The sequence below is a fragment of the Schistocerca gregaria genome, chromosome 9 (genome assembly GCF_023897955.1).
Source record: "Schistocerca gregaria isolate iqSchGreg1 chromosome 9, iqSchGreg1.2, whole genome shotgun sequence".
NCBI classification, from domain to species: Eukaryota; Metazoa; Arthropoda; class Insecta; order Orthoptera; family Acrididae; genus Schistocerca; species Schistocerca gregaria.
The window spans coordinates 245109312-245131455 of record NC_064928.1 but is presented as its reverse complement, the minus strand read 5'-3'; the positions used below and the strand labels follow the sequence as shown (position 1 = coordinate 245131455).

Genomic DNA, 22144 nt, shown 5'->3' with positions numbered 1-22144 from the left:
AATGACCTCTCCTGATACGTATTTACAACAGAAGAAGTAAAAATTACATTTATGCAGAAGACCTTTTTATTTGTATTTCTTTACCAAATGACAAAAGGAAACAATCATCAAATAAAATGGACCTGAAAATGTATTCACAGCTGCAAATATGGGCGACACCCAACTGTAAAACGGAATGATGACATCAAAAATTTGTGCCGTACTGGGACACAAACATAGATTTACTGCTTGATGCTAGTGGTCACCTTAACTATTTCAGGTGGTATCAGCAGATAAAACTGCAATGAATGTCATAAAATAAACCAAGTAACAAATTGCACCAAGGAGTGGTCACATCAAAACCTTATGGAAATAAATATGTACTTAGAAAACCTCCTAGAAAATATTTTCTTTGTGTCACTCTCACCCAAAATTAACTCTAAAAATTGAAGGGAAATTTTACCCTCACACTTACCTTCAGTACTAAATTGGTGATCTCTTGATGTCTCTGAATGTGTCTTATCAATCAATCCCTTCTATTGGCCAAGTTGTGACACAAATTTATTTTTTCCGCAATTCTGTTCAGTCCCTCTTCATTAGTTACATGATCTACCCACCCAATCTTTGGCATTCTTCTGTAGCAGCACATTTCATCTCTTCTTCTCTAAACTGCTTATATATAATGTTTCAATTCTAAACATGGCTACCACTCCAGACAAATACCTTCAGAAAAGACTTCCTAATACTTAAATCTATATTGAATGTTAACAAATTCCTCTTCAGAAACCCATTTCTTGCCATTTCCAGCCCATATTTTATATCCTCTCTACTTAAACCTACTACTGTCTCATTGTCTCATTTCCTAACCTAACTGCTTCAACATCACCTGATTTAATTCAGCTATGTTCCATTATCTTTGTTTTGCTTTTGTGATGTTCATCCTATATCCTCCTTTCAATACAATGTACACTCTGTTCAATTGCTCTTCCAAGTCCTTTGCTCTCTATAATGGAAATACAATATCATCAGCAAACCTCAAAAGTTTTTATTTCTTCTTCCTGGACTTTAACTCCAACTCCAAAATTTTCTTTGCTTTTCATTGCTGCTTGCTTAGTGCACAGACAGAATAACATTTGAGTACATAACAGTCATGTCTCATTCCCTTCTCAGCCACTGCTCCTTTTTATGTCCCTTGATTGTTCCACTGCAGCTGCTGCTGGTGTGGTCTTCAGTCCAAAGACTGGTTTGATGTAGCTCCCCATGCTACTCTATCTTGTGCAAGCCTCTTCATTTCCAAATAACCACTGCAACCTATATCTTTCTGAATCTGCTTACAGTCTTCATCTCTTGGTCTCCCTCTATGATTTTTACCACCCACACATTCCTCCAATACTAAATTGGTGATTCCTTGATGTCTCAGAATGCATCCTATCAACCAATCCATTCTTTTGGTCTAGTTTTTTCTGCAAAGTCCTTGTCTCTGAAATTCTATTCAGTACCTCCTCATTTGTTACATGACTGACCCATCTAATCTTCAGCACCCTTCTGTAGCACCACATTTCAAAAGCTTGTAGTCTCTTATTATCTAAAGTGTGTATCATCCAAGTTTCACTTCCATACATGGCTACGCTCCAGACAAACATCTTCAGAAAAGACTTCATAACACTTAAATCTCTTATCGATGGTAACAGATTTCTCTTCTTCAGAAATTTTTTTTTCTTACCATTGCCAGTTTACATTTCATATCCTCTCTACTTTGGCCAGCATCAGTTATTTTGCTGCCAAAACAGCAAAACTCATCTACTCCTTTACGAGTCTCATTTTCTAATGTAATTCCCTTAGCATTTAATTCAGTGATATTCCATTATCCTTTTCATGCTTCTGTTGATGTTCATCTTATCCTCCTTTCAAGGCACTGTCCATTTCAATCAACTACTCTCCCAAGTCCTTTGGTATCTCAGACAGTAGCAAACCTCAAAGTTTTTATTTATTCTCCCTGGACTTTAATTCCTACTCCATTTTTTTTTTTTTTTTTTTTTTTTTTTTTTTTTTTTTTTTTTGTACTTCTTGTTCAATGACATATTGCATAACATCAGAGATAGGCGAGAACCCTGTCTCATTCCCTCTCATGACCCTCAACTCCTATAACTGCCATCTGGTTTTCGTACAAATTGTAAATAGCCTTTCACTTTCTCTATTTGACCCCCGCTACCTTCAGAATTTCTGAGATTATTTCACTCAACATTGTCAAAAGCTTTCTATCTAAGTCCACAAATGCTATAAATGTATGTTTGCCTTTGCTTAACCTATCTTCCAAGGTAAGTTGTAGGATCAGTATTGCTTTGTGTGTTCCTACATTTCTCCAAAATTCCAGCTGATCTTCCCTGAGGCCTGCTTCTACCAGTTTAGTGCTAGTATTTTGCAACCATGACTTATTAAACTGATTGTTTGGTAATTTTCAAATCGCTCAGAAACTGCTTTCTGCTTGAAGTCTGAGAATATTTTGCCCATCTCATGCATCTTGTGCACCAGATAGCTTCCTCTCCTAAGGCTATTAGTAATTGAGACAGAACATCCTCTATTCCTGGGGCTTATTTGACTTAGATCTTTCAGAGCTTTGTCAAATTCTTCTCACAGTAACAAATCATTGATCCCATCTTCATCTACATCCACTTCCCTTTCTATAATACTGCTTTCAAGTGCAATTTCTTTGTATTGATCCCCTACACACTCCCACTTTTCAACTTTTCCTTCTTTCTTTAGATTGGTTTACCATCAGAGTTCTTGATATTCATACAACTGCTTCTCTTTTTTCATAATGCCTCTTTAATTTTCCTGTAGGCAGTCTCTATCTTTCCCCTAGTAAAATATGCTTCTAAATCCTTCCATTTGTCCTCTGGCCATTCCTGTTTAGACGTTTTGCACTTCCTGTCTGCCTCATTTATTAGACATTTCTATTGCCTTTTGCCTGCACCATTTGCTGCATTTTTAAATTTTCTTCTTTCATCAGTTAAATTCAACATCTCTTGGGTTGTCCATGAATTCCTGCGAGTCATTATCTTTTTACCTATTTGATCCTGTGCTGCCTTCCATTCACATATGGAGTGCAACAACAACAACTGCTTAAACACCTCTCTGTGTACTTTTATAAGTGTAATGTTGTCTTCATTATCCATATGGGTGTGACACGTAGGGGTTATTAGTATACTGGTAGATTCCTCACTTAAAATTGGTTCTAGAAACACTCTAACTAGGCTTTCACAGGATAGTTTGCATCTTTCTTCAATTATCTGCCAGTTCGGTTCTTTTAGCATCTCTGTGAAACAATGGAAGATATATGGCAACATAATACTCCACATAATGTATTGAGAAGTGTACTAAAAGTGTGTATTGCAGACTCTGCAAGACTAAACCTAATGCTTACTATATGATAGGGAGTGTGTGAATTGTGAGCAGCTACAGTAGCCACAAAAACAGGACACCATGTCTGTTATTCTTTAGGATTCCTAAGAATCCTAAGCAGTATGAAACATCACAGTACAGGAATGTTTAGGTACAATTCTCTTTTAACCTACAGATATTTTAAGCAACTCTCAAGCAATGTGTGATGCCTATTTCAGGAGCTAAATTTCCACCCATAAGATTGTTCAACATCCATAGTTTTGCAATAATATGAGTGAGTATTTTAAAATCATATCACTGTAATCAAAATAAATCAAATGTTCCAGTAAATCATCTTTCTACAGATTATCTACGAAAAAGTTTGACACCTTATGTACAAACCTTCCACAGGCTGACATGGTCTGTGTTCATATCTGGCACCATTTTTTTCCCATTATCCTTAGGATCCACGTCGTAGAAACCGACCGGGTTATGTATGAGGTACAAATCAACATAGTCTAGCTGCAGGTCTTGCAGCGACTGCTTGAGGTGCTTCTCCACACAGTCTGCACGGTTTCCTGTCAATGGCAGCTGAAAGAGAGGAAAATTCTTTTTTAAGTAATACTGGAAAACAAAGCTAGTTTCAATGGTTGACAAAGTAGGCAGGCTCATGAAGACAACTTATTTTGCTTGTATGTGTACCATTTGAAATTATTTTCCCATCACATGCTCACAAAAATTTTGACTGCACAGATAAGAGAGATCAGAATAAGTTGAAAAGTAAGTTCCAGGATTTACCATTCCAAATTGTTCAAGCAGCTGGGAATACTTGTCACCAGTTCTTTAGTACATATTTTCATTTATGTGTTTTATGAAGAAATCTGCTCTTTATGAAAGCAACCGAGCAGTCCATTGCATGACACCACACTAAGGGAGGTGTCTGGCTGCCCTTTTCTGTGGCTATGAGAGCAATGTGCAGCATTTAGATTAGATGTACTTTTTGTTCTGTAGATCCACAGTGAGAAAACCCTCATCTATGATAGGTCATTAAACAATGTGAGAAAGTAGTAGAAAAGTCTTACACATTTGTTGTTTAAGAAAAAATACCAAATCCTTCACAAACATCTTAATGTACAGCACAGAGAGGCATGTGTAACAAAGATAATATGTGGTGTTCATTCCAGGCAACACTGACAACAGTCTCGCAGTACATTTACTGCTGTATGAAGTCTGCTGTCAGCAAGCAGTCAGTCTGAAAAGAAGTGTAACATTCACAAACATAATACTAGAAGGTGAAATAATTTACTGTACACTAGCCCTCACTGTATCATCAGTGTGACATCAAGAGCAATGAGGTGTATTCAGCCATAAAAATTTGTGTTGAAAGAATTTAATGAGTAATAAAATTAACTTTGAACACAAACTAAAATTATACCTGCTTGGCAACTCCTATTCCACAAAAGAATTTCTCTACGTGTAGCTGTGTGACATGATTGTGGCTTTTTCTTTTTTAAGGAAAGAGGGATTGATAGTTACTACACAAGATAAACGAATGATATACATGTTCTGAAAAGAAACACAAAAAATATGAACTGCACTATTTTACCCCCTCTACACATCCGCCAAGTTTCATCAAGATCATTCACTGACACTTGGGAATGTTCTTTTGTTAATTGCTCTTGGTACCCGTCAGTCACAAGGGAGCCTATTTTACAAGGACGTTGGTCTTCTTTGGAATAAAAAACGCTTTTTCATAATATTTTAGGGCCATATAATGCTATCCATTACTTTATCTCTTAGCTAACAGTCAACATTGCTTTGAAACGATTATTAAGCCCCTTAGTTTCAGGTTTCTCAGCAGTGAAGTTGTTATGCTTAGGAAACGTCTTTTGCAGGAAACTAATGACATCTTCTGGAGTTGTCCCACTTCTATCTCTGCTCGGATGAAACAAAGCCTTTCTTTTCACCACATACCATTCCTTGTTCTTCTCTTGTACCAATTATTGTTTTAGTCATGCTTTTAGATTTGTCATTTCCAGATGCAACTGAATTTTGTGGTGGTGAGCATGCACTCTGTCTGACACTTTGTAGTGTACTTTTGTACAAATGTTCTTCAGCCACAGTCTCAACATTGACAAAGTGTGCATATCTTCTATTTTCCTGCACACTTATTAAAAATGTGCCTCTGTATTTCCAAGTAATAAGCAAAAGGCCAAAGTTTACATTTCAGTTACAATGTATTTTGTGCAGATGACACACATTTCAACCAAGAGTGGGTCACCTTTCAACACCAAAACAACAACATCTCTTTTTTTTTTAAACCAACAAAGCAAAATTTTATTGATGCAACAGACCTATAATATTGTATGGATACAAAGCAGAAAAACTACTTGTACACAGTTCCCGTGCTTCCCTTTTCTTTTTTCAACCTCTGACTGCTTAGTACAGAAGCTACGCAAGCGGCAGAAAGTGGACATGCAATGTAGGCTACTGCCATTGCTGACCTCAAGGCATCAGTCTGCATTGCACTACAGCCACGTAAACATGGCAGCCGTCACTGTTGCTCCTGTCAAGTGTGAATTACAAAGTGTAATTTCGTTTCTGCAAGCAGGAGGGAATAGTGCAGCAGAAATTCATCGGACAATGTGCTGAGTGTACAATGATAACTTTATGACTGACAGTGTTGTGTGTGAATGGTGCTGAAAGCTTAAAGATGGCTGGAATGTTACAGCCGACCTTGTTGAATGAGTTGACAGAATGGTTAGAGAAACTTGTAGGTTCATAATAGCTGCTTTGTCTATGGAAATTTCAGAAGTTTCAAGATTGATCGTACACCCTATTGTTACTGAACATTTAGGCTACAAAAAACTTTGCACTTGCTGGGATCCAAAAATGTTGACGGATGCCCACAAAAGTTAGCAAATGGCGTCAGCTTCGCATTTCGTTGGCCTTTATCACAATGAAGGAGAGAACTTTTGAAATCAATAGTTATTGGAGATGAAACTTGGATCCAGTATGACACACCGGAAACAAAATGACAATCACAACAATGGACTCACCCAAATTCACCAAAAAAAACAAAAAAAGTTCAAACTAACATTCAACAAAATAAAGGATTTGGCTACCACATTTTGGGACCAAAAAGGCGTGTTGCTTGTAGAGTTCATGCAGACTGGAACTACTATCAAGGCAGATGCTTATTGTGAAACTTTATGATGTTTGTGCAGAGCCATGCAAAACAAACGAAGAGGAATGCTGACTTCAGGAATTGTGTCGATCCATGACAACACTAGTTCACACACTGCTGGCTCAACCCAACAGCTCCTTGAACAATTTCAGTGGGACATTTTCAATCATCCACCGTACAGTCCTGACCTGGCTCCCAGTGACTTTCACCGTTTCCCTGAACTGAAGATGTCGCTAGCAGGGCAGCACTTTCAAACCAACGAAGATCTTCAAAACAACATCAATGCTCATTTGAAATCATTGGCGGCAACATTTTTTTAAGAGGATATTGCAAAGCTTGTCCACAGGTATGATAAATGTCTCAATCTTTTCAGTGATTATGTTGAAAAGTAACCATAAGTGTACAAGCACTTTTGGTAATAAAATAATTGTTTTCTATGAACTTGTCTTTTATTTATAGCCTATCAGAGGTTGAAAAAAAATGGCCCTCATAGTATTTTGTTGCTCTTTTCTATAAACTCCACAAATAAGAAAGAATTTGTTTCCCATCTTTAAAGTGCCATAATTTCAAGTCCACATTTTTATAATGAGAGTTATCTTGTAAAAGAGCTTTACCATGTTCACTATCAGAAGATTTATCCAACATAAATTTCTATAAAGCCTTGCATTTAAAATTTTTTCTAATATTCCATTTTCTTTACTCCAGTCTTTCAGTTATTTCTAATCTTTTAAAAGTTTTCAGTTCAATTAATTTATTTTAAGTTCAGTTAATATTGACAGTTTCACTTTTTTTTATTCCTGCAGTATTAGTTTCTGCTGCTGTGTTCAGAAATACCAGACGTCCTCATCTTCAGGTCTCCTTAACTTATGCTTGTATTCAGTTCATTGCTTTTTCTGATGTAAGCCTAGGACCACAGCTCAAAAATCTAGATAACTGTTTATTTTTGCTGTGTTCATATTTGTGCAGTTCATTTCAGCACACAATGAACCAACTACAATGTCCATGTTGTTTATTCACTGTGGTGAAATCACCTGAATATATAGCATGATCACAATAGTCAACAAATTATGTGAAATTAGCTTTACTAAAAGCTGTTGCTCTTGACAGGCTAGTCTTTTCAGGTTTCTGTGCAGTGCCATGTTCTTCAATATGCTTGAACTCCGCTGTCATATCTTATTGGCAGGCAGTCCTTAGATTATATTTTTAGTTTCTAATGCTGTAATCATAAGACTTACATTATTCATTTACAGTGAAGACTTCTTGAGGAATGATAATCTGATGTTGATGTCTGATTACTATCATACAGCTTAATATCAGCTACATTACAGTTTCTTAACCTGTAAAATAAGGCAGAACAGTACATCCCACATATATATCTGCAGCACTTTTAAGAGATTTTTTATTTCTCGCACAGTCTCGGCATATATTTTCTTCACTCACTTCTAGTTTAATATGCTCCTTTTTGGAAGTTCACACTATGTTACCCGATAATATTAGATGACCAATTTCAGAACGCCTTACCTTTGTGACAATAAAAAGATCTTCTCTCTTGATTTTTCCAGAATCGAGGCATTTCTTCAATGCCCTCCCAATTTGGGCTTCATTGTTATACCTCTGGGCTGTATCTATGTGTCTGTACCCAATCTCCAGTGCTGCATTTATTGCCTTCTCCACATCATCTCCCTGTGCCTGTAACATCAACGGTAGTGTGATAATTTTCGTGTAGCAATTTACTTTTAAAGGAGTATGTCAATGATTATTTTCAGGTTATGTCCATCAACATGCAACTGAATAAAGAACAATTTTATCATGCTGCTGACACTGTCATTCACACTGGCTTTATTTAGCTAGACACAGACACACATACTCTAAAAATTATCAACATAAATATTACATGCAACAGAGAGCTAGAGGAAACAAAGTATATTTTTTTAATTGCCCCAGTGAATTATTTGTAATGAATTTCTTACAGAATAACATTTTGTAATTGCAGATGGCATATCAGGATTTTTTTAGCAGTTCTAAAGCACTTTAAAAAAAATTGTTGTGGCGAAACCTTTACATTCAAATTTAATAAGCCTGGTGAGGCACGCAAGCTGGCTGCCTACAAAATCCCACTGAAGGAAATGGAATATTGCTGATGCAGTGCGGTGAAATTCCACGGTCTGCCGCAGTGTTGAGCCGAATTTCTTCATGGTGTGCCCCAGTGCTGCAATGGCTCAGTCATTTATGGGTCAAGTCACAGCAAAGCAGTGGAGTGCCACTTCAAATACCCATGGTTCCAAAGTAGCAGTACCTCATCTTCAAATACTGCTGAAACTGAGGCATACTCTGTGTCAGCTATCGGTTCTGTGTGGACAAGTCAGCTTCTTCTACATTTACGTTTAGCCACTAGCTGTCAGTCTAAGAGCCACTACCAGCCCTGAGGATCCTGCGGCTCAAGCTGGTGTCACCGGGAAGAGACAACCTCCGGGCAATTTTGTTTGTCTATGGGCATCTCTTAGGGGTCCCAGGTTTGCCAACTGCACACCAGCATGGCATGCACTCGATTGGCCACCAGAGTGGTTGCGCAACCACTGCCTGCCAAACACTTTTGCCAGGCTGCACCAACTCCCGCTGCTTCACAGAGGCAGCTCTCCCATTCAGTGTCCTCACGCTGCTGCAACCACAGCCGAGCACTGTGCCGTACACTCAGCTGGAGCTAGCAGCTGTTACCCAGGGGTTTTCCACACAATTGAGTGAGTGCCATTCATCTCTGTACGAGCACCTTACTGAACAAAAGAATTTTATTGCTATTGATCTCTTCTGGTTCCACGAGTGTCAGAGAGCTGGTAATACATGACACATCCAACCCTGCACACACCGTCCTGTGATGAACATCCTGGTGTTGATGGTGTCTGAATTCCCTACACATTACTGTTTTATTTTAGTTTTCTACAGCTGCCAGATCCAATATTAATTCCTTCAAAGTCATTTCTTTTGTGAAAACTTTGTTTCCAAATGAGACAAGAATCATTTAAACACATGAGCTATGGTATATCCTCATTGCTTAACAGACCAGCCATTTACTGACAGAGCCTAAACTGAAGACAAATTAAATACTTTCATACTTTTTGACATCATTAATTAAAACGCAGACTACAAAATTTACAGTGAATATGGTGGACTATAATTTTTTCACTGATCTACTGATCTGACAGCATGTAAAAGATAAATTCTTATTTGTTGTACAGCTAGTAATAGTTCTGTTTTCTTTTCTCCACCTGCACTGTGAACTCCAGGATTTTTCCCTATTTGATAGTATCTTCACCATGAACTGACTCGTAAGCCCCAAATTGTATGAGTAATTTGCAAACAAGTATCCTAATGAGATAAAAAGGTGGTGGTTATAAAAGCATATGTTTGTAGTCAAATTTCAAACCTAAGATGCATCTGATGATATAAGAGTAAGCACGTGAAACAGGTATTCAAAGCGGTTTCCATTTATTGCTTGGATCAGTAGTCTCTCTCTCTCTCTCTCTCTCTCTCTCTCTCTCTCTCTCTCTCTCTCTCTCACACACACACACACACACACACACACACACACACACACACACACACACACACAGAAATGTTAAATATAATATGTATGAAGCTTCGATACATTACCAGTTCTAGAATATTGCTCAACTGTGGGACCCATATCAAATAGGAATAAGTGGGGATACTGAATGTATACATAGAAGGGCAGCATGAATTGTCACAGATTTGCTTGATCTGTGGGAGAGTGTAACAGAGATACTGAAGGAAGTGACCTGGAACTCTCCTGAAGATAAACTATTCCGAGAAATTCTATTAACAAAGTTTCAAGAACAGGATTTAAATAAAGGTTCTAGAAATATACTATAATCCCTTACGAATTGCTCACATAGGGATCACTAGGATAAGGTTAGAGTATTTACTGCACACAAAGAGGCATTCGGTCAATCATTCTTCCCATGCTCCATATGAGAATGGAATGGGAAGAAACACTAATAACTGTTACAATGGGATGTACCCTCTGCCATGCACCTCACAGTGGTTTGCAGGGTACAGATGTAGATGTAGCTGCAGATGTAGATTACAGTCTTGGGTACACGTCCAGTCGTGTTAATGTGACCACCGCCTGTGTTCGATGTCAATGTGCAATAAACACTGCAGATGGCACGTCGCAGAACTAGCAATGGAGTGTATATGAAGAGATATTGAGCAATTTATCTGATGTCCAAAAGGGCGTGATCATTGCGTTTTGGGCCAAGGGTTGGAGCATATCCTAAACTGCTAAGTTTTTAAACTGTTTGTGTGCCACCACGGTTAAAGTATACCGCACATGGCAAACAGGTATTTTCCAAATCCAGCACGGTGCATCTGGGAACAACAGCTGCGGAGATGTGTACACGTGAACAGACATGCAACTGTTGAGCAACTGCCCACCCAGATGAACTAAAGGGCTACCAACAGAATCTCATCAGCAAGTGATCAGTGAATGTTGCTGCATAAGGGCCACTGCAGCAACAGGCGCCCGGCTCACGGACTCGTGCTTACTGCTGTTCATTGGGGAGAAAAGCTGGAATTTACACACCAATACCACCGTTTGACATCCACTCAGTGGCGACAATTGACATTTTCAGATGAATCACATTTTATGCTCCACCAGACACATAGCCGTCAGCATGTACGCCATAAAACGTCTGAAAGCAAATACCCTGCAACAATCATCGGAAAGGTTCAGGCCAGATGAGGGAGCATTATCATGTGAGGAAGTTTTTGTGGCATTTCGTGGGTGATCTCAACATTCTGGAAGGCACAACAGATGAACACAAGTATGCATCTACATTTGGGAACCATGTCCGCCCCAGCATTCAGTTTCTTTTTCCTCAGCACACGTCTACCAGCAGGACAATGCAACCTGTCATGCAGCTCACAGTGGACCTGTGTTGTTTGAAGAATACCAGGATCAGTTTACTATTCTCCCCTGGATACCTAACTTTCTGGGTTAAAACTCAGTGAAGAATCTGTGGGACCACCTCAAATTGGCTGTGAGAGCTATGAACTCCAGCCAAGAAACATACCACAGCTTTTCACAGCACTAGCATTGGCACAGCTCCACAGCCCCATTGGGACCTCCCAGAACCTCACAGCAGTCTGAACTGCAAAAAGTGATTATTCATGCTTTTGACATGTAGCTGAAAAGTGTACTTCAGGAATGTGTGGCGAGTCTGTATTTATACTAACAAAAGAGAAACACCTGCTAGAAATTACACCTGTCAATTGATTGATTCATTCATTCATCCTCATCAATGTGCAAGTTACTGATGTACTGTCAAACAGAAACACTTGCAACAGGTGGCCAAACAGCCCCACATGGGGTCTCCCCAATAGCACCATACCAGCCAGCATTTCATTTCACTAATTTGTTGCATTTTGTAGATTTTAACAAGAAGAGGACCTTCAGAGATCTTGATCAAGTTAAGGTATACATTGACCATAGCCGAGCAAACTGTAGAAGCCCACTCTAAATTGCTTTAACAATAAACTATCATTTTTCTATTTAATTCAATTAATGATTATGTATCAAGATTTAACTGGAGAAATAAGTAAGAAAGCTACTACTTTCGTAAAACAAATACTGCTACCTCAGTTTTATTAAAAGTTGCTGTTTCTCTTTTATCAGTAGTTTAATATTTACTTCATAATCACTTTTTTTTCTTGTTTTCAGATAAAGTATTTTTTATGTTTATAAATACTGAGTCATAATTATAGTAAATTACTACTTGTCATAAAAGCTTTTGCAAATTGCCATGTTGCTTTCAATCCCACTTCTGTACAATTACACTACTGATGACCAATTGTAGGGAACAGTAACTAATGTAAAATATCTAGTAGTACCTATCTGGAATGGCCTTAAGTGGAGTGATCATATAAAACAACTAGTATGAAAAGTAAATGCAGACTAAGATTCAGATAAAAAATCTTAAGGAAATGTAATTCATCCACTAAAGGGGTGCTACATGGCACTTTTTCGACCAATTCTCGAGTATAGCTATTATCGATCTGGAGCCCATACCCTATAGGATTGATGGTAAAGACAGAGACAAAAGATCCAATAATAAGTTATACATTTCATCACGGGATTGCTCAGTTGATGCAAGAGCATTACAGAAATGCTCGACAATCTCCAGTGGTGGACATGAAGAGACAGGTGTTGTGTATCACAGAGAGGTTTACTACTGACATTTCTGGAAAGTATTTTCCAAGAGGAGTCAGACAACATATTACTTCCTCTCACCTACATCTGAAAAATGACCATGACAAGAAAATTTGAGGAATTGGAGCTAATACAGAGGCTTACCAACAATCATTTTTCCTCACTCATCATTCGTGAGTAGAACGAGCGAGGGAGATCAGAATAGTGCTACCAGAGGTACCCTCCACCACACACTGTCAGTGACTTGTGAAGTATTGATAGAGATGGAGATGAATCTAGATAATCAGATAATTTGTAGAAATAGTTGCAAATGAGATATGTTATTAATTGCATTCTGAGTTGGTATGGATTCCCAGTTTTGAGCTTTATGTTAGATGGGAGTTTACTGAGTATCTTACCAACAGAGAACACAAACCCACTCTGAATCCTGCACAAGGAGGCAAAGTCCACCAAAAAATTTCTCTCGTGTCTCAATTGTGTTTGAGTATATCGTGGTTCAGTTGGAACTGATTTTTATTATCAGAAACAAAACCCATTAAGGAGTATATGTACTGGAAATTGAGCATAACAATTCAAAGATCCTCAAAAAGGATTCTACAACATCTGCAGTTACCTACCTACTTTACATAATATTCATACTGATCACTTCTGCTACACAAACACTGTGTTTACTTTATGTGCACTGCTAAAGAATATATGATACAAATGAACAGGGAGTGACAATATGCAACACTTCTGACTTTTGGTCAACAGAATAAGAAATCTCTGTACAGGCAAGACAGGTTGCACTGTGCTTTGTGATTTAATTAATTCATGTGTAGAGTCCATTTCAATTTGTTATTCAACTGGATCCCGCTTTATTTCTTCGTTGATAGTCCTCGGTGCCGACATACTGCACTGCTATACTGTATGAAGAATCAGGAGTGGAAGTTCAACACTGACTACTGTAAATGGTGTAGTAGTCAACAGTTGCACAGTTGCGTTTCCCAGTTCTTTATTTCCTTCACTGTTCACAACACCCCCCCCTCCCTCCCCCAATATTACACAGTTATATTGCCAATTTACTATTGGTAACTTTTGATAAGCCTTATTAATAGCTTGCAGGCAAGCATCAGCATACTGCTACAATAGTTTGCTGTTGAATTTCTGTAAGCAGTAAATACCTAACCATACACTTCACTATTTCTCAAATAAATTAAACACACAGTGTCATTGTTTTAGCCTATTTATGTTGCACTAATTGCATTGCATTATTGTTACTCAAACTGATACAGATTCCCTGTCTGAAAATTGGCCATGGACTGGCTGTTGTGGGAGCAAAAATCAGACCTTTATATATCCTCACAATAATAGGAATTGAAACTACACATTGTTCAATGTTTAATTTATAGAAATTACAATTAAAACATAAATCATCCAATTAACTGAATACATAGAAAAATGCCATCTTTTTAACAGTTTCTTCTACTACAAGAGTGAGGCCAAATTATTTGTTTAAATAATAAAATTAACAGATATAGTTATACAAACAATACTTTTGACAAACCTGGTAATTATTTTGGAATTAATTAAGGGCTGGCTTTACTAATATGTTTTCAAATAAAGCCAAATGTATACTTTAAGAATCCTAGTAGATCTTCTTAAGAATCCTAGTATATCTTCTTCCAAACGTTTATAATTATTACAGAATTTATATTTGTTTGTAAGTAAATGATAGTATTTAACTCACAAAATAATTACTGATTTCACCCCATAACAAAAGATATAACTAGAAATGGTCAAAATAAATTAGGAAATTAATTACATACACAAAACTAAGCACAAAATTAGATACGGTGCTCTATTCTTTAAGACTGAGGGCCAAACTTTCTCTTTTATGGAAATGCATATTATACTCATGTATGTTAATGGTACTGGTAATGAGTCAGAAATGAAGAAAAAAGAATTTAAGGAGGTAGAGGGGATAACAAGATAGGAAGTAAAGAGATTCTAGCTTGCTTCGTCACAACCCCATGGAATTTTCCACATTGGTACACAGTATCAATAATAAATTAGCACTGCATCACTAGGTAGTATTTGTGCTTACACGTATTACATGTAATACAGTGAAATTAACAGGAAAGCTGCCACTTCATCATTCATACCAAACTGGCCTCTCTATCTGCTTTCCTTATCTTAATATGTACAAGATCACACTCACACCTGTCAAATAATGGCAGTTATATAAGTCAGTTAAGAAAAGAGAGCTGTTTACAATTAACACTGCTACTTGTCATTCAGCTAACAGATATCTTTATTGCTGAATCTGGATAATCAGACAGCTATCAATCAGCACTGCAGTGATAACCATCAGGCATGTTTGTTCTAAACCAAGAAGAAATATGGCAAACAGTATTGAGGTTGTTGTCATGGTTGTGAAATATTGGATCATTTTTCTTCAAATTAAAAGGTAGATAATGTAACAAAACTAATAATCAGGAACTCCAGAGCTGACACCGACACAGCTGAGGGACTCGTTCCCAGACTCTCAGTTACTCCTAGAATCTACTGAGAGCCAAAGATACAAAAGGAAAATTATCCTTTAAGCCCAATAGTGAATGGAATCAATTCACCTACATGTAATTCTTCAAAATGTCTAGCCTGTAAACTAAGACCTCTAGCTGGCAAAACAGACTCTCATGTGAAGAACCTGATGCACTTCATAGAATGCGTAAAGAGATAAATGATTTTACCTACAGACATCACGGTTAGCACAAACATAACTCATTATTCACAAACTTGCCAGTAGATGAAACTGTTTGATCCTACAAGAGCATCTACCGCCATATATATGTGACCTAGATGAGCTACGTTTGTCTTCAACATACTTAAAATGGCAAGGAAAATACTAGAGGCAGACAGGTGGATTAGCAACAGGCTTTTCCTTATCCCTGTTAGCAGCAGATATATTCACAGAGGCCTTCAAAGTAACAGCACTGTGTTCAGCTGCCTTACACTCACAATGCTGGTTAATGTGGACGATAAGTTAGCAACATGGTCTCTTGCTGAAATAGATCTACACAGGTTTCGTGAATTTTTTAATATAATGCAGAGGAAGATAGAGTTCGTGCTCGAGGTAGACAAGAGGGGAGCACTTCCATTGCTGGGTGTGGAAGTATGCAGGATAACGGATGGCACGCCACAGCAGAGACTATACCAGAAGCCTACACATACGCATAACTATTTGTATGCCAAATCCACCAAACTCCCTCCCCGTGGAGAAGAACTCTGTTATCTGTTCTTTGACCACTTATGTGCAGCACATAGTGATGCTCAAAACCTAACACATGCTCCAAAAACGCTGCATACAATGTTCATGGCCAATAGCTAAAACCATAAATCAGCAGTGTGCTTACCTTATGTGAAAATTGTCACTGACTGGATTAGTGAACTCCTCCGTTGTGTTGGTGTCCAGCCTACCTACCACTGCAGCTGCAAGATCCAGGATGTGTAAGCCTCTGTGAAGGACAAGGTAGTTGCTTTACACACTGCAGGTGTGTACATGGCGGAATGTCAGTGTGCAGAAGTATATATCGGTGAGACCGACAAGCTGACAGCAGTGCACTTTTGAGAATGTGAGCGCTACACATGACTGTGGCAGCACAGGAAGTCTGTAGTGGCCAAACACCAGCAAGACTGCAGCAGTGGAATCAAGTTTAATGGAACCTGCATACTGGCTAAGCAGCCGGCTTTGATGAAACACAAGATCTGAGAAGTTATAGAAATAATAAAACACCCAAACAACACGAACAGAGAGGACGGATACCAGTCTGCCCATCCTGGCTGCCAGCCTCGAGTCCAACAGACGACACCAACGACACCAGACACAGGTGCTACTGGCAGGTAACTGCTGCCACGTGGCCTGCACCCGGCAGGAGGAAAACGGGAGCCTACGCCTCATTCGCCGATGAGTACTTATCGTAACAAACAATGAAAGAAGCAATAGTCAACAGCCGATCCCTACACTGTCCACCATAGCAACCTATTATAATAAAGTTTCCACTCCTTCTGCCTCAAGTGACCAATTACAGCTAGGACCTTCCCAAATAATGATCTACTGTCATGCTCAGTGAGTGGCAATGACAAAATATAAGTGACTCCTCAAAGCTAAAGCACATCAGTCCACCCAAAGAGGCCACTCTGTCACCAAAACATTGTTTTCTCCAGTAAAGATTTTAACATTATGACATGGTACAATACTCAGAAAACTTCCATGTCAGCTGCCTTTGGCTGTGGAATCCAAAGCAGTTATGAAACTAGCTCTACAATAAAAAATAAGGAAGGATGAAATTTTTTCTTGCTCAGTATGTGTTCTTATAAAAAAAAATAAAAAATTAAATACCTCATAAATCTTTGGAACTGGGAGGATTCTTTTTTATTCAGTTCACACAAAAGGCAAGGAAAAGAAAACAAAACTGTGTAAACAAATGAGAGAAATAGAAAGAGTCACTCCTGGAATGACATTTGTTGTCCATAAATATTTAATTTTTTGATGTAATCTTCACCCAGCTGCTCATTTTTTGGTCACTGTGTGCACAGTTTGTGTTACCACTACTTATCAAGAATAAAGAAGTTCTTTGGTGACATAAATGCTCATTATTCAGAAACAAATCTTCTTTTGTCAAGTGAAGGTGAAAAAATTCTCCTGTTTTTGAGGGGTGAGAGAATTATTAGTGAACAAAGGTAATACTCGGCAGAAATCAAACCTCCATGTGGATTGGACTTCCTTAACTCTTGTGCGAAAAGGTGTGCAGTATACTGCTGCATCCATTTTCAATAAGCTGGCACTCAAATTCAAAAATCTTAGCAGTAATCCACGTGCTTTCCTCATGGGTCACTCCTTCTATTCTGCCGAGGAGTTCCTTAAAAAATTAAGCTGATTCTCATTGTATTGCTGATAGTGTTTGCTTAAATTTATGGACTGATTTTCTTTCAGGTTAATGAACATTTATTTTTATCTGTTATTACTTTTATGTTGTAGGTTCATGTACTGACACGTTCCATGACCTCGGAGATTTGCTCCTCAATTTGGTCCTGCAGAACTTGACATGTAAATAAATAAATAAATAGTCAAACTATGGAAAGTTCAGGTTGGAACATCTACAATGTAGGAAAAGATAGTTAGCTACTTATCATAAAGACGACACTTTAATTTGCAGACAGTCACAACTGCAAGACATTTACACATAAGCTTTCAGCCACAGCCTTCATAAGAAAAAGGGAGAGAACAACATACCATTCATTCATATAAGCAAGCACACCTCACACACGACCACCAACTCGGGTCATGTGTGTGTGAGGCATGTTAGCTTGTGTGAATGAATGGTATGTCTTTCCATTTCTTTTTCTGACAAAGGCCATGGCCAAAAGCTTGTGTGTAAGTGTCTTTTAATTGTGCCTGTCTGTAACTTGATATGTCATCTTTATAGTGTGTAGAAATCTATCTTTTCCTACATTGTTAAAAGTTAAATAATATCATATGCCAAAAAAACTGAACTGACATGCGCTCAAAGGTGGATGCAAAACATTGTGTGGAAATCTTCTTGTGAAATTTTAAGAACAAAATTTAAGTGGTGAATCTAGGACAATTTTACAACCCCTCTATAACAACAGCAAAGACAAGATTAGATCACTCACAGTGCACGCAGAGAGGTTTAAGCGATGACCCTTTCCACATTCAATTTGTGGATGGAACGGTAAGAAGTCCTAATAACTGACACATTGGGAAGGATCCTCTGCCGAATACTGGCAAATATGTAGATGAATACCAATATCAGCTGCCTACACACTGTCTGAAGAAGTCAAGACCTGTCAATGTTTCTGGGCATTAAAATTTCAGTACCAAACAAAACAGCATGCCATACAGGTCAAATGGATATGCAGACTTTTAGCATTTCAGGACAACTGGATGAAGTAGGCAGGATCAACATCATCTGCATTCAGTATATAGGGTGAGATCGCACAACATGCTTCACATTCAAACATTGCATTTGAATGTAGGTAATATGTGAGGAGATTGTGTTGTGGCTCTGCAGTGTATGGAGGAGAAACACCTATCAGCAGTGTGGTAGGATGGCAACCTACTGAGACTGCTTTACAGATATAACTGCTGCGAAGCCACATGTATTTCCTTCCTACCTCTTTTCAATCCGATTTTGTTTCCTTTCCTTTCACCCCCAATTATCCACGTATCAAGGCTGCATTTTACTGCTTCACGGTATCGCTATTCATGTCGATTGGGACCTCACGACTGACACACCGATATTGAGTAATTGAGCTCAGGAGGTGCAGGTGATCCAGGCCCGAGAACCATTCAGTGCAGTCTTTGGAACCAGCTACTATGGAATGGTCAGGAACGGGTATTTTTGTACATTTTGGGAAGAGAGTAGAAAGTGAGGGTCAATGATCAGGATGGGTGACGAGTTCTACAGAAGCAGTAGTGACCCCCGCAGGAAATCCTGGGAGCGCTAGTCCCCTGACAGTGAGTGGGTTCCTGTAATCTTTTCCCAGCTCAAATTCATCTGGTCCTTTTCCACGTCCAAAGCTACCTTCCTCAGTGTTGACCTCCACCTCTCTGAAGCCCACATCCAAACGCCAGAGCATATAAAACCAAACAATAAGCGACAATGCCAACACTCTGACAAGTACAATACTGTCCACATGAGACGGTCCCTTCTCTACATTCTAGCCATCTGCAGCAGATGTATCTGCTCCAGCATGGAATTCCTCAACGCTGACAACATTATCTGGACTCTCCTCCCCCAGAACTACCCCACAGGCATTATTCACAAACAAATGTCCCAGATAGTATCTTCTTCTCACCCTCTGACTGCCACAGTCACAGAAAAGCCAAGCAGCACCCTCCTCAGCAAGCAGTGCTAGGCAGGCCCTGAGTGGCTCAATACCTACCCTGTCGAGGCTGTGACTTTCTCAAGTTGAGCCCTGAAATGATGTCCTATTTCTCTGATTTCCTTCCCGTGCCACCCACTGTTGTTTTAGGCCCCCATCTAACCTTCATAACAGCCTAGTCAAACCTTATGCCCCCTAAAATTTGGGAATTCAGTCATAATAAGACCTTGTCTACTGCTAATATATCAGCTGTAAACCCATCAGTCACCTGCAGAGCAACTTGCACAGACTGCCACGGAACCTTCTCTCTTTTTTTTTTTAAATACTATTTCATAAGGGACAGTAGGTGGGCTGCGAGCAATACAATCAGCCCATTCATCAGCCAGATGACATGTAACACACATAAATATGAAAAAAAATACATTAAAAGGTGATATATTCATCACAGATACTAAAATTTGGAAAGATGAATTTGTGGAAGGTCTTATGTAAAAGAAAAATAATTTTTAGAAAAACATAGAATTAAAATAATAAGAATACATTCAAAAAATGATGTGAACACAGTGACCTTAAAAATGAACCACTGCACTGTCACTAAAGGCTGAAGGACTGTCCTGGCAATGGTCATCCGCAGTTGGAAAGGAAAGGATTGGGTATTTAGTATGGTAGGAAGGTGTGGGTATAAAGATGGAAGACTGATGGACAGTATCAATGAAGGAGTAGTGGATGTGGGTAGGCAGGGAGGAAGGAGTAGTTGGCAATATCAGTAAACCTATAATATTAAGGGCACAAAGGAATAGCGGGAGATGGGGAGGGAAGCAAAAGGAAGCCATGATGACATGGCAGTGGATGGGATGCATGTATGGATAGTAGGATAGATAAATGTTGAGATGAATTTCATAGAGTGCGAGAGGAGACAGTTGAAATTTCATCAGGAGATGATGTGGAATGCGTGTAGGTGCCGGTTCAGTGGAAAGTCGAGTTTGTGGGTGGTGCAGTTTGTTGGAAGTGTTTAATGTGATTTAGTAAAGATGGTAATTTGATGAGATGGTAACAGATCCATATGGAGGGGAAATAAACAGATGTGAAAAGCAAGGTGGAATGCATGACATTCGAGGATTTGGAAAAAAATGATGGAACTTAGGTGCTGACGGTGGAACACTTTATAACTTAGGTAGTTATCGTGGAACACTCGCACCCATCTTATATACCAGTACAGCAAGCTGAGTGCCTAAGAAAGCATGGCAAATTGTAGTGGAAGAAATGCCACACATGCTGTAGAGACATATGCTACTGCGATTCCTCTTCTTATTCTTCATGAGGCATTTTTCTTTTGGAAGAATGACTGATCTGACAAATGGTTCAAATGGCTCTGACTTCTGAAGTCATCAGTAGCCTAGAACTTAGTTCTAATTTAACCTAACTAACCTAAGGACATCACACACATCCATGCCCGAGGCAGGATTCGAACCTGCAACTGTAGCAGTCATGAGATTCCAAACTGAAGTGCCTAGAACACATGGCCACAACAGCTGGCACTGATCTGACAACTTGCTGCATTAAAGAGGTAGTAAGAGTGAACAATTCATTGTACAAAAAAAGGTCGCATAGATACATCATTTTGGAAATCATGTAAAAAACCTTCAAATGCACGTGCAGTCGCAGAAAAAAATTTTGGATCTAAGAATTTGTTTTTAACTGCTTCTGATAAGGTTTTAAAACTAGCTGAGTTGGAGAGAGTTTTATTTTGACCTTAGGCCACATTCATATTTTCTATCCATCTTGTGCTACAGAACTGCAAAGGAAAATCTGAGGAGGCTGTATATTGACTTCTTCGTGGAGGTGAATAATGAAGCAAATAATATAAGGCTCTTAAAAATTGTGCAGTTTCTCAATTTGTTGCTGCAACTACCTAACTGTAAGAGTTCCGTGTTTTCAGAAATTTCTTTTAGCTCATAATTCAAGGCCTTCCAGACTTTAAAATTCGCGTTTGGTCCAGCCATAGACAACTACAAAATTTTTGGAAGATCCTGTAAACCAAAAGATCCTTTCAAAGCATAAGTCACTGGCCCTTGTGCGTTGAATTAAGACAGAGTAAATATCAGATTCAAACCTGGGACTTATTTCCATCCCAAAATCTAACTTCAATGTCCATTTGTGTTTTTTGAGAAACAGTGTTTAAACTCTACATCTACATCTACATCCATACTCCGCAGGCCACCTGACGGTGTGTGGCGGAGGGTACCCTGAGTACCTCTATCGGTTCTCCCTTCTATTCCAGTCTCGTATTGTACGTGGAAAGAAGGATTGTCGGTATGCTTCTGTGTGGGCTCTAATCTCTCTGATTCTATCCTCATGGTCTCTTCGTGAGATATACGTAGGAGGGAGCAATATACTGCTTGACTCTTCGGTGAAGGTATGTTCTCGAAACTTTAACAAAAGCCCGTACCGAGCTACTGAGCGTCTCTCCTGCAGAGTCTTCC

At 38.8% G+C, this 22144-nt stretch overlaps 1 protein-coding gene across 2 annotated transcripts in view; it reads right to left on the bottom strand.

The window, feature by feature from the left end:
• LOC126291661 (1,5-anhydro-D-fructose reductase-like) overlaps positions 1 to 22144 on the bottom strand; it is a 159247-nt gene that overhangs the window by 121458 nt on the left and 15645 nt on the right. For both annotated transcript variants that reach the window (XM_049985238.1, XM_049985237.1), the window contains exons 2-3: positions 8069 to 8236; positions 3763 to 3951 (exon numbers count right to left, since the gene is read on the bottom strand). In XM_049985238.1, the coding sequence (XP_049841195.1) occupies positions 3763 to 3951; positions 8069 to 8236 (357 nt within the window). The remainder of the gene's footprint in view (positions 1 to 3762; positions 3952 to 8068; positions 8237 to 22144) is intronic.